Raw genomic sequence first — 17,329 nt, forward strand, 5'->3', positions numbered from 1 at the left:
TAATCACCATCAATAGCATCATTGCGTCATTAGCTTGTCATTCTTTTTTACGATTATGATGCATCAATAACAATGATAATATTTTTTTCATCGATCCACTCTGACCATGTTTACCAGTCATTTTCTTTTTAATCAACTTAAAGTTATATTTTGGTTCATCTTATCAGTTATGGGCACTTCATAAAGGAAGCAATTTGACCAATCAAGTCTATTCAAACCAGGTAAGTGGTGGTGGAGGTGGTGATGATTATGATATAAATATAAAAACAAAAACCACGGAATGATAATGCTCAGCTTTTAAATAAAAGTAACGATTTATAAAATATTCAAAGTGTAATATGCTAAGAAATAATATATACGTATCTTATTGGTTTATATTGGTTATTCAATTTTTAAAATACATGTGTAGAAGTTTTCTTTTTTTTTTAATATAATGTTTGTGTGGATGTAAAATGGTCGTTTTATAACCAGTTTTTAGTTCAAAATGTTCTTTTTTTTTTTTTTTTTGCTTTGCCTTTCGCTTTTCTGGAAGCACAAGAACACATACATCAAGCAATTCGTCTAAAACAACATCAGCCATGCTCACTGTCGCGGAAGTGCAGGGAATGATCGTCCCATTCCCATTGGCGGTTTTTTTTTTCCGGCCCAAGGGCAAAATGTGGAGATTGGACCGACGAGGCAAACCCGCCGACGGGACGATCGTGCGGGCAAACGTCCACGTTTTGCCCCTTCAGAAACAAGGCATGAAGACTGTAATATTATAATAATATCATTGCTGTAAGTCAGTGAACCAGAGAGGATTTTTTTTTTCTATTTTTTTTTTCTGTTGTTGCAATTTTTCTTAGATGAAAATTAAATGTTGACCTTCAGAGGATAATGTGTTCAAAAACAAAAATTAATTCCCTCCCACTTACCATTAATTACTCGTGATCAAATTAATTACTAATCTCTCATTATTTTCACATCGTGGAGAAATAATTACCGTAATTTGATGCCATGGTGTCGTGGAATAAGGAACCAAACGGTGCTTTCATAAGAACAAAGATTTGATCGGATTGCGTGAGAAGTGGAATTACTGCGATGTAGGAAAGAAAGCACAGTTGTGTATTTACCGAAAGAAGATAAAAGGCAATAGTATTGTTGATTGTGGCTGTTTTGTTTTGTTGTTTGATTTCTTGTTTTGTTTTTTTTTTTGGGGGGGGGGTATTTTGTTTGTTTGTTTGTTTGTTAATTGTTTTGTTTTGTTCTTGTTTTTTTTTTTTTGTTTGTTTTTTGTTGCTTTTTAAAAAAATTTTTTTATTTTGGGGAGGGAGAGGGTGGGGGGGGGGGGGAGGGGGGGGTGTTCTTTGCTGATGTTGTTTTGTTAGGGTTTTGTGAGGGTTTTTTTGTTGGGGACTATTTTTTGTTGTTGTTGTATTTTGGGGGATTTGTTGTTTTGCTTTCGTTATTTTTTAAATTTTTATTTTCTTGCTTTGTTTTTTTGGGTTTTTTTTTGGGGTTTTTTTGGGTTTTTTTTTTTGGGGGGGGGGGGTTGGGTTTTTCTTTTCTTCTGGTTTGTTGTTTTGTTTGCTTGAGGGGGGGGGGTTGTTATTTTATTTTTTTTTGTTTGTGTGTGTGTGTGTGTGAGTGTGCGTGTTCTGTTTGTTTGTTTTGTTTTTGTTTTTTTTAGTTGTTTTTTTTCTGGGGTTTTTTTGTTTTTGTTATTTTGTTTTGTTTTAGTTTGTTAGTTTTGTTTTTTATTTTTTTATTGTTTTTTTTTTTTGGGGGGGGGGGGGCGGGGAAGGGGGCGGATTAATGGTATAAACTTTACTTGTATTTATTGTTTTGGCCAGCCAGAGAGAGGTTATCAGATTATACTTCCTGTCACATCGATTACAAGTGGTTTACGGTTCCCACACACAGTTCTGTGTTCGATACATCTCTTACTGTCCTTTATCTTGTGGGTAATCAGAAGAGGTACGATATTGACTGAGTAATCAACGAGGCAAGTTAAACAATGCATGATCCTTTCCAAAAGTCACAGACTGCGGCTACTCCGCAACTAAAAACGACTCACTGTCAGCGTTCTCGTAATTTTTGTAGACGAAATCAAGACGCATTTATATTTTATTTCTTGTAATGATCATATTAGTTATATGTTTCAATTGCAACAACTAGAGCCCTCGTCAATACATGTCTTACAGCAAAAATGACCCCCCCCCCCCCCCCCTCCCACCCGCACCCCAAGTTCTGAACAACATTCATTATTTTCTGGTATAGATTTTTTTAATGAATGACGTCACACAATAGTATTACAGTGCTAATTGAATTTGTCACTATGTAAATCCATTGTGCTAAATGCTCGCAAACTGGAAGGCCAACTGATTGAGCTAGTAGAAATGTACTTAAATGGGCTGAACCATAGCTACCCTCAATGCATGTGTGCCTGATGTATGAGGTGACTATCCAGTTCGTATGTATTTATCACAATATTTTACATATTGACCCATGGAATCATATTGTAACATTGTACAATGTCGTGAATTTTTGTAAACCAACTAGTGTCAAAAAATTGTAAACAATGTCAAGGATATTGAAGGCCTATAATTTGGGTTGGTCGGCATGTAAGAGTGCAATGGACTGATAGCATGCCTGCCACCTGAATTGAGATATGATGATGATATGACGACGATGATGATACTGATGATAAGGAGGGTGGTGATGAGGATGATGATGATGAAAATGTTGATGATGATGATGATGATGATGATGATGATGATGATTGCGATGATGATGATAATGATGATTACGATGATGATGATGATGATTTTCTTCCTATTTTCTTCAGCAAGTTGTAACTATCACAGGCCGTGTAAAGCCATCGCTGGCCGCAGCAACGTCCTCACGATTCAACGAGACCAGCTCAGTGATCCCATCGGTGGAAATCAAACACATGGCTATACAGTGCAATGAGGAGGACTTCTTTCTCATCTGTGGACCAAAGGTAGGGTGGGGAAAAATGGGACCATGGGTATACGTTTTCGTGTGCTCGAGTCATTGACTACGCTGTAAAATGTGTTAAAAGTATCACGCCATGAAAAGTAATACCTACATACAAGTTCCGAAATTTCCAACAAAGAAACATATCAATAAGTTCAATTCGACCCGCAAATTTAACAACAAGTGAAGAACCGCAATATTTTTGGGGGAATAAGGGTTATTACGACAGAAATCGCCTAATTTAATTATTATTGGGGAATTTAAAATATATCGAGACGAATCTTTTGAGCCATCAACGATCAAAATCTTTCCGTAATAAATTCTGTAGGTGCGCGCAAATGAATCTGGCAACAGGATGGCCAGATGGCGATTAGCAATGTCAAATGACCGATCATTATGTCCTCGCAGATTTTATAAATGATCATTGGAGTCAACGGGTGATAAAAATTACCTTTAATTTTGAAAAGGTTTGCAAGTTACTTGTATATTAATCGGTAAAAAATAGTTTTATAATTTTTAGATTAGCGGTAATTCTTTGTTCGTTATCAAAAATTTAACATTGGCTGTACGGAATAATTGTGAACCCCAACCCTATTTTTTCTTTAAAGAATAAATTTTGATAACCTGGCAGCGTGTTTATATCTCTTACTAAATATTCAATAAGTCATATGACCAATGCTTTGGATTTTTGTAGAATGTTGATCAAAGTAGCTATTTAATATATGCTGATCAAGACGAATTTATTTTGATCGATTACGCCTACCTCAGTGCTATGTTTTATTTGTCAATGTGTTGCGAGTTGTTGTTTTTTTTTTCATTAAGTCCATTTTTATTCTGTATGCGTTTTATGAAATTGTTATAAGTTACATTGTTTATTGTTTTGGATCTTTTTCTTTTGTTTCGTGTTTTACATCTTCTCTATTTCGTCGCTTTTAAAAAACTAATTTCTATTTATTTTTCTGTTTATTTGGCGTATTATTCAATTTCGTTTTGTTTTTTGTTTTTTGTTGTTTTTTTTTTTGTTTTTTTGTTTTGTTTTGTTTTTTTTTTAACTTTCTTCTCTCCTTTCCTGTTCATCATGTCATTTTTATAAATTGGAGAGATCCTCTTTACCATTTCCGGTGCATACATTTATTCTTATTAAAGCTTCATTGTTTATTCCGAGACTGTATATTAGACTAATTTGTATTTATCTTAATTTGATTGACTGTCTTAAGATTAGAAAAAATGACTTGTCTTGCAGACAATTCAAAGTCGAAGTGCCCGAGCGCTGTTCACGAAATCAAAGGATCAAGGGGACAATTATCTACCGGGCACAAGGTTATCCTCAGAGAACTCAATAGCAATTTTGGGTACGGAAAATGATACACTTCTATACATAAATCCTCGTGGAGTATCTCTTCTCTTTCTCTTTATAAATCGACTTACATTGCCATATCGACTACATATTATTATCATCATTTATTATATTTATTTTTTCGAAACGCAAAATTTTTTGCCCTTTTAAACTGAACTTTTTCTCCAAACACAATGAATGTCATCATAACTTTTGAACCTTTCTTTTGTGGAACTTTTCAGATTTCTTGTTTTTGTTTGTTGTTGTTTTTTTTTTTTTTGTTTTTTTGTTGTTTTTTTTTTTTTGTTTTCTTCTTGTTTGTTTCTTTTTTTTTCTTATTTTTTGTTTTTAGTGTTTTTGTTTGTTTATTTTTTTGTTTTGTTTTTGTTGTTCTTGTTTTTTTTTTTTGGTTGGTTGGGTGGGTGGGTGTATTTTGAAATGCTTTTTTGTTCATTATCAATATTTTCTTTACCAATCAGTTCGTGATTGGCTCAGTTGTCTTTATCTTTCTGAGAATGTTTTATTCTTTATGCAAATATAAGTCCCATTGTCATCATTTAAAACAATATTATAGGCACATTGCCTTATTTCTCGTCTGTTGTCAAGTATCATTGTGCCTAATGTTATTAAGGCGCTGTGCGAATTATCACACATTTTTCTCTTACCGCGATTGCTGTAAAATTATCATCATCAACAACATTATCATTTGCATCATTATCCTTTTTATCATCATCATCATCATCATCATCATCATCACCATCATCATCATGATCACAAACGTCATCACCACACCACCACCACCATCATCATCATTATTATTATTATTATTATTATTATTATTATTATTATTATTATTATTATTATTATTATCATTATCATTATTATTATTATCATCAGCAGCAGCAGCATCATCATCATCATCATTAATAATATTATTATCATTATTCTTGTTCCATCAGGTTACAGAAAACACCCTGAAAGTACCCAGCCTTACGAGACATCATAGCAATAAAGTACATCCTCTGATAGTCGCCAATAATTCAAATAATGAGGAACCAGTGACAAACCACGTCAATGAAAACAACACAGATGCTTGAAAAGTCGTATTTGCTTAGGGCATCGATCGTATTGCGAGATGAGTGATTCAAATAATACTCACCACAGACATTCTTTCTCAAAAAATAAATAATGATCATTTTGCTCATTAAAATACGTATGCTTATTTACATTGACACAGCCTGATTATCTTTCAAAAAGAAAATTTAGCGGTTGATATGCAACAAACCATAATAATATGATACACATTATGTGGGATGAAAGAATCGTTAATTAATTGTAGATTGCATCCATTGTAATACTAATACGCCCAAAGACGGAACATATTGAAACAACTTAGGAGTCGTTCTGAAATCGGTCGACTGTGTTGCTCTACGATTCATTCGCTTCTAACAAAGTAGTGATTTTTAATTAGTTATACATTCAGCATATTTTGACTGGTTTGTTTGCAAAAACGTAAGTAATGAAAAACAGAATGGTAGTCGTATAGCGTTATATCAAATGTTCCACATGTACGTGTATCATAGTTGTAATGAGCCCTCCGCAGAGATGATCTCCGTGCTGTCACATTTGACAAGGTTAAAGGTCAGCGGGGGTTTTACCGCCTACCCACCTTCTTTGAGAATAAAATCTTGGAATCCTATTTGACGCACTAAACCAAATAAATAAATGCTTGAGATGCATAACGTGCATAGAGACATGATAAAACGTGTTTAAAGCTTATTGTTATTGTTTGTTTGGCCAAACAGAATTAAGAGCATTTCACTAAATCGCATCCTATCAATTTTATTCCTTGGTGTTGTGTGTTGTGTGTTGTGTGTAGCGGGACGTAAGGTTATTTACATCTTGAAATGTTGACTAATGGATGGCTTTATATTTTTGTTATGATACATGGCCATTATTAGGCATGTATGAGGTGGATGAAGAACAGCACTATACAGTATATGACTTTTATGATAATAAAAATAACAATAGTAATGTGATTTGTTTATATATCGCCTGCCCCATACAATATAGCTCTAGGCGCACAATATACATGGCATGCAATATTATATCAAAAGAATTGTTTAATTACTCAATCATATTATCAGCAATATTTAAAAGATGAGAATACGGCAATATATTTTAAAATGTAATTTAGGGTATATTTATATTCTATGAAATGACACTACAAAAATAATTTATAATGCATCATGCCAGCAAAAATAATCAGCCCTCCAGACCATTCAGGACTCTTCTTTTTGTAACGGTCATTGAAAGACAAAGGCGTTGCACATACAACAGCATAATACGCTTCAAGAGTCGTAACGTCACTTCCCTCGTAATGACGCATGGTAACTTCGTAACTGGCTCTAAACTATCGGAACAATGGCGGACGCCCTTATGAAATATTTCTCCGATAGGCATAAAAGCGTATCCAGAGGGGGAAAAGACATAAATATGATCATGTTTTGACTTTTACACACTCTGATCACAAGACATATGAAAAGTTCAAGCCAGCATGAAGAATAAAAACTACCGATTTTCTTTGTCTAGAACCACGATGGCCTGGTTGCTGAGCGACGTGACATCAGACTATTGAATCCAATTCCACATCGTTCTGTCTAAACTTTCTTATTGGTGCTCAATAATTGGAAGACCAGCTAGTTTTCTGGGTTTCAATCATATACCTGATCACAATAAATACTATCTATATCAGAAGCGGAATCAGTCGATGTTCCAATTTTTAATCTTTTCCACACAATTTCTGACAATATGATGCGGGGGAATTAAATTACAAGAACATATTATGTAACACCGTTGTTTAATTCATAAATTGCCCTTGTCATTAACTAGTATAATCATTAAGAATCTGGAGGGCTCATTTTCTTTTTTTTTTCGGCTTGTAGCCATTCGCTGATGACAATTATAAACCATAACGATATTTAATTATCTCAAGCGTTCAGCCCTGCATTTTTCGTTATCATTATTATTATTATTATTATTATTATTATTATTATTATTATTATTATTATTATTATTATTATTATTATTATTATTATTATTATTTTCACACTGTGATAACACATACGATAAAATGTATTGAGAGTTTATGCCAAGCTGATGTCATTTAAATCGATCGATATTTAAAGTTAAAGGACGATTTTTCTTGCCAATTATTTTTTAATTTCGAGTTTTTTTCCAGAGTACAGCAGTTAACTGGTTAATTACAAGGCTATTTTGAATAGTGTTATGTGATGAAAGATCCAAATTTGAATGTCGTGATTACGGAAGAAGAATAATGAAGAGATCATTCTTATTATGATAAACTGTATTATTTTGCCAATACAGTAGATTCGATTTTTTTTTTCACACGAAAGGCATTTGACCCCTGTGGCCTTTTGTTTCCTAAAGTCATGTAAGATCTTATAATATATCAATACATAATATAATGAACGAACTTGACGTGACATAACTCTTCATTATTGTTTTAAGACAGCCTGTTAGTAATTACTTCTCACTAAATTATATCAATCAGACTATAGATAGTATGCGCTTTGCAAAGAAGCTCATAACATTGCCATCCCGAAGTATAACGGACCAACACACATAACCGTGTGTATCCATGAACGTTTATAGTCAGGTTAATACAGTTCTGTGAGCATTACTCATAAACGCGGATGGCAAAAAACAATAACAAAGACCTGAGTGACGCCATCTTCGAACTATCTTTATACGCTAAAGAGTTACACACAATTTTGTGTGTTGGTATGTTTAATTTGTCTGGCGCATGTTGTGAGTATTTTACCTAAACGACGTAGCATCAATAGTTATATCTAGCGCCTTCGTGGTCACTTTCTGCCTCCTGTCTATACCTGACGGAGTGGCGGGAGGTGAGGCGCTAACAAGTACTCTTAGTTGTGATATATTGAGACTACATGACATTACTTCACTGGACGTAAGATAACAAGGGGTCAAGTTTCGCTCGCGTGGAGAGTAAAATGGATACAATGTATTCACGATGTAAGATTTCATTGAAGTTGGCGTCACATGCCTATTATTTTTATTATTATTATTATTTTTTTATTTTTTTTACTTTACTTTTGCATTTGATTTATGTTTTATCTTGTTTGTTTTAATTGTATAGTTTTATTTGTTTTGTTTTGTTGGGAGTCTTTTCTTTTAGTTTGTTTTGTTTTGTTGGGGTTTGTTTTTTGGGTTTGTTTTTGGTTTATTCGGGGGGGGGGGGGGGGTTTGTTTTGTTTTTGTTTTTTTTGGGGGGTGGGGTTGGGTTTGCTTGTAGAATGTTTTTTAAAATAAAATTTTGGTTTTGGTTTTGTTTTTGTTTTTTGGGTTGTTTTTTTTGGGTTTTTTTTTTTTTGGGGGGGGGTGATAATTTGTTGTTTTTTTTGTGTTTTTTTTTTTGGGGGGGGGGGGTTTGTTTGTTTACTTATTATTATTATTTTTTGTTTCTTAGACTTCAACAGGGGAGGTTTGTCGATTTGTTTTGTTTGTTTATTTGTTCGTTTTTGTTTTTGTCTTTTTTTTTACTTTTTTTTTTTTGTATTGTTTTGTTTTGTTTGTTTTTGTTTTTTTTGGAGGAGGGGAGGGGGGAGGATGTTGGAGTGTTCCTTGTTTTCTTTGTTGTTTTTTAACCATAAGAGTTGTAAGAAGTTACCTCATGCAATTCAGCAGTTCATCTTTTTTTATGAAACATACGGTTGTTGTAGCGATTTGTTAATTTTAGTCAGCCAGAACTGATGAGCATTTATATGACCCGCATACGTAAACGTCTAAAACATATAAATATTATGATATTGCTGACATTTTATTCAATGCCATCTTGTGCAAATAGTTTGGGGTTTTTTTGTTTTTTATTTATTTGTTTGGCTATTATTTTTTTTTTTGTTACTGTTACCTCTTTTTGAGAGCTTAGAAGTTCTCTCTTCTTTCCTCTAAACATGTTTTCTCTTGTCATTTTAGCTTTCTGTCCTTGATCTGGATTGAAAATACTTGGCTTTGCCCGAGCCCATGTTGGGAGCCATAGCCGAAAAGGAATCAATCAATTTTTATGGGCTTCTTTTTCTGAGATTTTTTTTTCTCTGCTGATCATCTGTTTGTCAGATACTTTTGTATTTATTTTTGTTTTAGTTTTTGATACATCTTGAAGCATTTGAGTGTATCTCTTTTAGCAGAATCCTGTGTTTATATCAGGGTGGGACAATTGGGTGGTTTCCAAAAACATTTATAGTTATAGATTGCTCTTGGAATTGTCTGCAGTAGTACGAAGAAGTCCATTTAACCTGTCGTAATATTATCAGTCCCAGGTTTGATCATTTTTGCCAAGATAAAGGTCCGTTAAATCGATCGATATTTGAAGGACGAGTTTTTGGGCCAATTTTTTTTAAGTTACGAGTCTTTCCAGAGTACGATAGTTAACTGGTTAACTGTAGATCTACAATCTTTTGACTTTCCTATCGATTTCCTATTTACAGGTTCTGAAAATCAAGTCCATCATGCGTCGTAAATCTGTCAAAGACAAACAAAAAGACCAAAACAAAACAAACAAAAAAAGCATTTTATAGGCTTATTTCAATAGCCGTCAAAAACTAATACCGAATACCGAAATTCAGGAGCACAATGTTTTGACAGTCGAGTGCAATTTTGGACTTGTTTGAACATTGTTGTCGTGGAATATATTTTCTGTCGGTTTTAGATATTTCCATTGGCTTTCCATTACGACAATGTGACCATGACATTTTGGGTTATCAGACCTGTAAATAAGTATACGTCGACCATACCATTCATCTTTTCCAAAAGTAAGAGTTGTCATATTGTTTGATTAATGTCTTTGTTGTTTTATTAATGTATTTGCTTATTTTTTTGGTTTCAAAAATATTACGACCGTAGTTGGTGAATTCCATATCAGAATTATAGTAATCCTCATCTTATGGATTTCCTATAAAGTATAAAGAATTTTGTTGCTCATATGGTAACACGTAAAAAAAATGCTAGTTTTTCTTTTGGTGTTGTTTCGTTTTGGTTTGGTTTGGTTGAGTTTTTTGGGGGTTTTTTGTTGGGATATTGGGGGGGGGGGGGGGTATTTGGTGTGTGTGTGGGTGGGGGGGGGGAGGTTGTTTGGTTGTGTTACGTTTGCTGTTTTTTTTTTTAATTATTTGTTGTTTGTTTTTGTTTTTGTTTTTTTTGTTTGTTTGTTTTTGTTTTTTTTTGGGGGGGGGGTGGGGTTGTTTTTGTTTGTTTTTTTTTTGTAGTTTTTTGTTTTTGTTATATTTTTTTGTCTTGGATTTGAGGAGGAAGTGGGTTGGTTTAATTAGAAAAATCAATCAAAATATATTGCACTGTTACCACGAATGAAATAACAATGTGAAATTGAATGTAAGCTTCAATGTAATTACGAAAACAGATAACATGGACGTTTCGGGTTTCCCCTTTATCAACAAACTTGATAGATGGGAAACCCGAAACGTCCATTTTATCCGTTTTCGTAATTAAATTGAAGCCTACATTCAATTTCACATTGTTATTTATTTCTTCGAGCTTCGAGCAGCAACACTTACATTATGTTACCACGAGCACGTCCGACTGGCATCTTCCCGTTAAAATTCTATTTAGAATAGAGAAAGCAAATTTATTCATTTTTACAACCTTGAAACCTCAAGTATTTTGACTTAAAGAGACGTTGATGTACGTTAAAGATTGTCATTGAACATCTCAGTGTGATACACGAATCGATTCCAACAATTAGATAATTTGGTTTCCCTCAATTAAAAGAAGCTACATTAGTGTTATTGTGACAATTATCGTATTAAAATTACTACACAGTATGCAATTGATATTCATATTCCATGTTGCAGCTACCACTACCAAGATCATATTATTTTTTCTCACTTCCAGTTTTGTTTTGTTTTCCTAATTATATATGCATATACATATGTTAATTTGTTGACATAATCTCTTCATTTTCAGACACTATAAAACTGGTGTATCTTATTTATGCTTTTTTTTTCGGTCTGGTTTGGTTTTGTTTTTGTTTTTATTCTACTTGGGGGGGGGGGGCGTTTGTTTTTTTTTTTTGTTTTTTTGTTTGTTTGTTTTTTTTTTTGGTTTTTGTTTTTTTTTTTTTTTTTTTTTTTTTTTTTTTTTTTTTTTTGGGGGGGGGGGGCTTTTTAGGGTTTTTTTTTTTTTTCATATGTCTTTATTTTTTTCAAGGAAATCTCAGGTTTGAAAGTTTTTGTCAAGATGAGGACCATTTTAATCGATAGATAAGTTTTCTGGCCAAAATTGTTAAGTTAAAATGTGTTTTTATCGTATTGTCGATCAGTTATATCTATTGATTTACATATGTTAATTTGTTGACACAATATTTTTATTTTCAGACAATATAAAACTTGTGTATCTTAATTCTGCTTGTAAAATCAAAGCGTAATATATTAATGAGTTCAATTCAATTAATCTATGGAGTTATTTCTCCCCACTTTGTCTTCTTATTATTATTGTTGTTATTATTATTATTATAATTATTATTATTTATTTTTTTTTTAATTATTATTATTATTATTATTATTATTATTATTATTATTATTATTATTATTATTATTATTATTATTATTATTATTCTCCTGATTCTTCTTCTTCTCCTCCTCCTGATTCTTCTTCTTTTTCTTATTCTTCTCCTCCTCCTTCTTCTTCTTCCTCTCGTCCTCCTCCTCCTCCTCCTGATCCTTCTTCTTTGAATGGAGAAGATATCGCATCTTGATTTAATGCTCACGAATTGAAAACTCGGTGGATGGTACAATGCATTATATTTCACATTCCCGTATCCTATTTCGATTCTTTTCAATGAATTGAATAACAATATTACTTAGTCTGATTAACGTGATTATTCTATGTCTGCTAAAAGGCGGTAACTGCAAACTGTATTCTCTTATTGCCGAACTTCAATAATTTGTCGTTTACATTTATGGCTACAAATGTGACCCACAGTCTCATACTGGTATTATGTCGGGCGGAATGAGTTTTGTTTTGTTTTTGTTCTGTTACTGTTTGTTAGTTTTCGTTTTTTAATTTTTTGGTGTTTTTTTTTTTTTTTTTCCTTGTATTGTGTTATTATTTGATGGCTTTTGAATTTATTATTATTTTTTTGTTTGTTAGTTTGTTTGCTTTGTTTTTCAAGGAAATCCCAAGTTTGCGAGTTTTTGTAAAGATGAGTCCTTTTCATACCGATGGATAATTGAAGGACGAATTTTCTGGCCAAAATTTTGAAAATCTTGTATTTCTGGGTATTGGATGTGCATGGGTTCAAAAAACCAAGTTGTACGATTATTGCGAATCTTCATAAAATTAGAAGATACGAATATTAGCGAACTGAAGAAGAAGAAGAAGAAGAAGAAGAAGAAGAAGAGAAGAAGAAGAAGAAGAAGAAAAAGAAGAAGAAGAAGAAGAAGAAGAGGGGAGAAGAAGGAGGAGAGAGAGAGAAGAAGAGAAGAAGAAGGAACAAGAAGAAGAAGAAGAAGAGAAGAAGAAGGAAGAGAGAAGAAGAGAAGAAGAAGAAGAAGAAGAAGAGAAGAAGAAGAAGAAGAAGAAGAAGAGGAAGAGGAAGAAGAATAAGAAGAAGAAGAAGGATGAGGAGGAGAAGAAGAAGAAGGAGGAGGAGGAGAAGAAGAAGTAGAAGAAGAAGGAACAAAGAAGAAAAAGAAGAAGAAGAAGAAGAAGGAGAAGAAGAAGAAGAAGAAGAAGAAGAAGAAGAAGAAGAAGAAGAAGAAGAAGAAGAAGAAGAAGAAGAAGAAGAAGAAGAAGAAGAAGAAGAAGAAGAAGAAGAAGAAGAAGAAGAAGAAGAAGAGGAAGAAGAAGAAGAAGAAGAAGAAGAGGAAGAAGAAGAAGAAGAAGAAGACGAAGAAGAAGAGAGAAGACACGATTTATTGAAAATAAGTGAGTGCACATCAGACTCATTGAATGCTTCATATTTGACTTAACTAATATTCAATCTTGTGATAAATATCGAACTGTAATTTAACTTAAGAAGAAGAAAATTATTGTTTTCATTAGTGTTAAATAATAAGAAATATTATTATTATTATATAATTATCGTGATTTTTTAAAAATAATAATAATCATCATCATCATCATCATCGTCATCATCATCATCATCATCATCATCATCATCATCATCATCATCATCATCATCATTATTATTATTATTATTATTATCATTATTATCATCATCATCATTATCACATTTTCGTTATTACATTGTACCATTATAATCAACAGCAGCAGCAGGATCACCATTACCATCATCATCATCATCATCATCATCATCATCATCATCATTGTCTTTGGCAGTATCAAAGCAAATTAATGAATTTATATTGTGACGATAATTCTTTATTTTAAAGATTTGCCTACATACGGGTAAAGGGAGTTGAAAATAAATGGTCCTGTCTTGTACTTCTATTCATGTTTTCACTATATTATGGTTACGTTTCAGGATTTGAACGTCAATATCAATGTGAGTTCTGTATCATTTTCCGTTGTTGTTAATGTAAAATATTTTCACATTATCAAAATCAATATATAGCTTTGTCCTCATAATCACCAACATCATCATCATCATTCTAATTTTAATAATCAACGAGAGCCATGAATGCCAAAAAAAAAATGATTTTTATTAACTGAATGATTAATTATTGAGATTTTGGGCTCTACATTCCGTGGATTTACTGTAGTATAGGATATGCATCAACTTTTAATTTGTTCGTGCAAATAAAGTTACATAAAACATTTCGACATGTTGATATGTTGATAATAACTCTTCTCGTCCAGGAAACAGTAAATTATCATGCTTTTGGAGTGGACACATAAATTTATTTAGTCCCCCGTTATTATCCCGGTCTTTCCATCTCCACTCCTCACACAATAAAAATAAAATATACAAACACACGCGCACACCCACACACACACACACACACTAGATTAAACACATGTTCCATCTCTCATCATTTTCTTTTTAATGAGCATTTAGATTGCACAATGACCACTAAACATGCTCAAAGCACTTTACACACAGCCAAGAGCAACACTTAACATGTTGGATGCTTGTAGGGCGATATTACATTATTTTTATTCAACTGAAATAAATGCTGTCAAAGGACAGCTACTCATTTTACACCCGCATATGATGAGAGTGAGAGAATGGGAATAAAGAGCCTAATCCAAGGACTCCACTTTTCGTCGCTCAAACACAGAGAACCTCTACAACCACCACGGGAGGTCATGAAGAGCCAACCCAATCAAAGTTGAAGTCAACTTAAAGCAAAAGATAACACATACATCCTGTCTTTTGTATACATTTGTAGTCGTGGGTACTTAAACATGAAAAATAGAATGAAAAATAATATTTGAAGTGGTGTGGGGAGGGGGGGGAGGCACTTGTTTAATCATCATCACAATCATCATTATCATCAATAACGTTATTGTATTCATCACATCTGTCCTCACTGCCGTCCATCAGCGTTACCATTACTATTATCATCACCGCAACTGCAATGATGTTAACAGCAGCAGCAGTATCATTACAGTATACCTACCCTTGTCATGACTTGGAATATACAATTTCCATAAAGTAGAAAATACTGAGAAGTTCAAACATTCCATTGTTGTACTAATAATCTTTATTGTCATTACATTCCTAGACAGTCTGCCCTCAATTTTTATAGTCCTTTTTTTTCTTTTGGTAATAAAAAAGTGAACAAATTATTTCAGATCATTTGGGTTCTTTTCCTTTATTCATCCAATGACATATGTTTGTTTGTTTTTAAGGGTTTCCGGCACTTGCAACCGATTTAGGTCATATCAGCGCCAGTAAAAAGGAAGAAAATTGGATAGTTAAAACATTCTAGATATACAATTAAAAGGACTTGAGGAAAAAGTAAGACATAGGGGAAATGGTTGAAATAGGGAACACTATCAGTGTACTAAGTTTGAGATCACCTAAAAGTCTCACACAGACACAAGCACAAAATCCCACTAAGAGGAATACACTCAAATGTTTACAAATCATATGTTAAAAAATGAATAACAGAGAGATGATTTACAAGGCGAGAAATATCATCTCCCAAAACTATACCTATACATTCGACTGTTTCCCTCCCAGCCAAGGACTCCAGCCAGGGTCAGGATAAAACTAAGTAATCTCATTCCAAGACAAAGACAGAAAGCAATTGGAAAACAGATAAGGGTTTTACGGCGCTTGCAACACATTAAGGTTAAACTCTCGCATGGAAATCTCGAACACGCAAATCTCGAAATCACGGAAATCTCAAACTTGGTACAATTCCCCGTTTTATTCCCTCTATTTCGTTAGTACTGGCAGCACGAACATCGCGAACACTTTCTGGGACAAACACGGGAAATCTCGAACAAACTGGACATTCCCTTGCGATCAGTTGAATTTTGTTTTTTTTCGTATTTTTATTTGTGAATTGTTTGTGCTGAATGGAAATGAAAGATGCCATCCCCGTAGCACTAAGTGTGTGTGTCATATATTATGTGTGTGTGTGGGGGGGGGGGGTGTGTGTGTATGTGTTAAATGATGAGTGATAGTGATTTTAGGTACCGGATTTGTTGGAAATGACGTCACATGCTGAGTTGTTTTTGTTTGTTTTGTTTTTAAGGGTTTTACGGCGCTTGCAACACACTTAGGTTATATCAGCACCAGTAAAAAGGAAGAAAATGGGATAGTAAAAAGTTCTAGAATTACAATTAAAGCACCTAAGAGAAAGTAAGACAAAGGGGAACTGGAAACAAATAGGGATCAGATGTAGATTCCAAGAGCTTTCATCCGGACACAAGCACAAAATCCAACAAAGAGGAATACACTCAGATGATTACATTATACATAAAAAATAACAAATATAATAATATTTAACAGAGAGATGATTTACAAGGAAAAAAAATATCATTTCCCAAAACAATAACTATCATTTAACTGTTTCCCTCCGAGCCAGGGCCAGGACAAAGACAGAAAGCATGTTGGAAAACAGATATAAGGGAATAGAAGACACAGTATGTACCTCCCTGCCCACTATGGGAGACCCCACCCAGGACTCTTGAAAGAGTTCACAATAATGGAGAGTTATTATAATATGACTTTTATCAAGACCACCCACATTTACCCCCTTCGCATTATTCCTCATATCCTCTGTAAAATACTCAACACAGAAAACTCGAAAACACGGAAATCTCAAACAATTAGGTCTGGTCCCAACTTGTTCGAGATTTCCGTGCTCGAGTGTATATCAGCGCCAATAAAAAAAGCTAGAAAATGGGATAGTAAAAAGTTCTAGAATTAAACTCAAAGCACCCATGAAAAAGTAAGACAATGGGGAATTGGTTTAAATAGGGAACAGATGTAGATTCCAAGACACACCATCAGTGTAGTCAGTTTGAGATTACCTAAATGTCTCATCCTGACACAAGCAAAGGTCCCTACTAAAAGGAACAATCTGTTTTGTTGTTTTTAAGGGTTTTACGGCACTTGCAAAACATTAAGGTCATAATTGCGTCAGTGAAAAGGAAGAAAATGGGATGGCAAAAGGTTCTAGAATTACAATTAAAGCATCCAAGAATAAGACAGACAAAGGGGAATTGGTTCAAATAGGCAACAGATGTAGATTCCAAGAGTACACTATCAGTGTATTTAGTTTGAGATCACCTAAAAGTCTCATCCAGACACAGGCACAGGCCCCCACTAAGAGGAATACACTCAAATGTTGACAACGCATATATAATACATAAACAAAACATAATACAGTGCACAACAGTGAGATGATTTACAAGGAGGGAAATATCATCTCCCAAAACTAACTATACATTTGACTGTTTCCCTCCAAGCCAGGGTATTCGGCCAGGGCCAGGGCAAAACCAAGTAATCTCATTCCAAGACAAAGACAGAAAGCA

General features: G+C 33.6%; 1 protein-coding gene across 2 annotated transcripts in view; it reads left to right on the plus strand.

Annotated features, from left to right (window-relative positions):
* The window catches only part of LOC144963059 (putative G-protein coupled receptor CG31760), a 96,772-nt gene extending 90,052 nt beyond the window's left edge, over positions 1-6,720 (plus strand). For both annotated transcript variants that reach the window (XM_078896676.1, XM_078896675.1), the window contains exons 14-16: positions 168-221; positions 2,828-2,983; positions 5,275-6,720. In XM_078896676.1, the coding sequence (XP_078752802.1) occupies positions 168-221; positions 2,828-2,983; positions 5,275-5,412 (348 nt within the window). In that variant the 3' untranslated portion in view covers positions 5,413-6,720. The remainder of the gene's footprint in view (positions 1-167; positions 222-2,827; positions 2,984-5,274) is intronic.
* The last annotated feature ends 10,609 nt before the right edge of the window (positions 6,721-17,329 follow it).

This window comes from Berghia stephanieae, chromosome 1 (assembly GCF_034508935.2).
Source record: "Berghia stephanieae isolate SIO BIC M18660-M18661 chromosome 1, UCSD_Bste_1.3, whole genome shotgun sequence".
NCBI classification, from domain to species: Eukaryota; Metazoa; Mollusca; class Gastropoda; order Nudibranchia; family Aeolidiidae; genus Berghia; species Berghia stephanieae.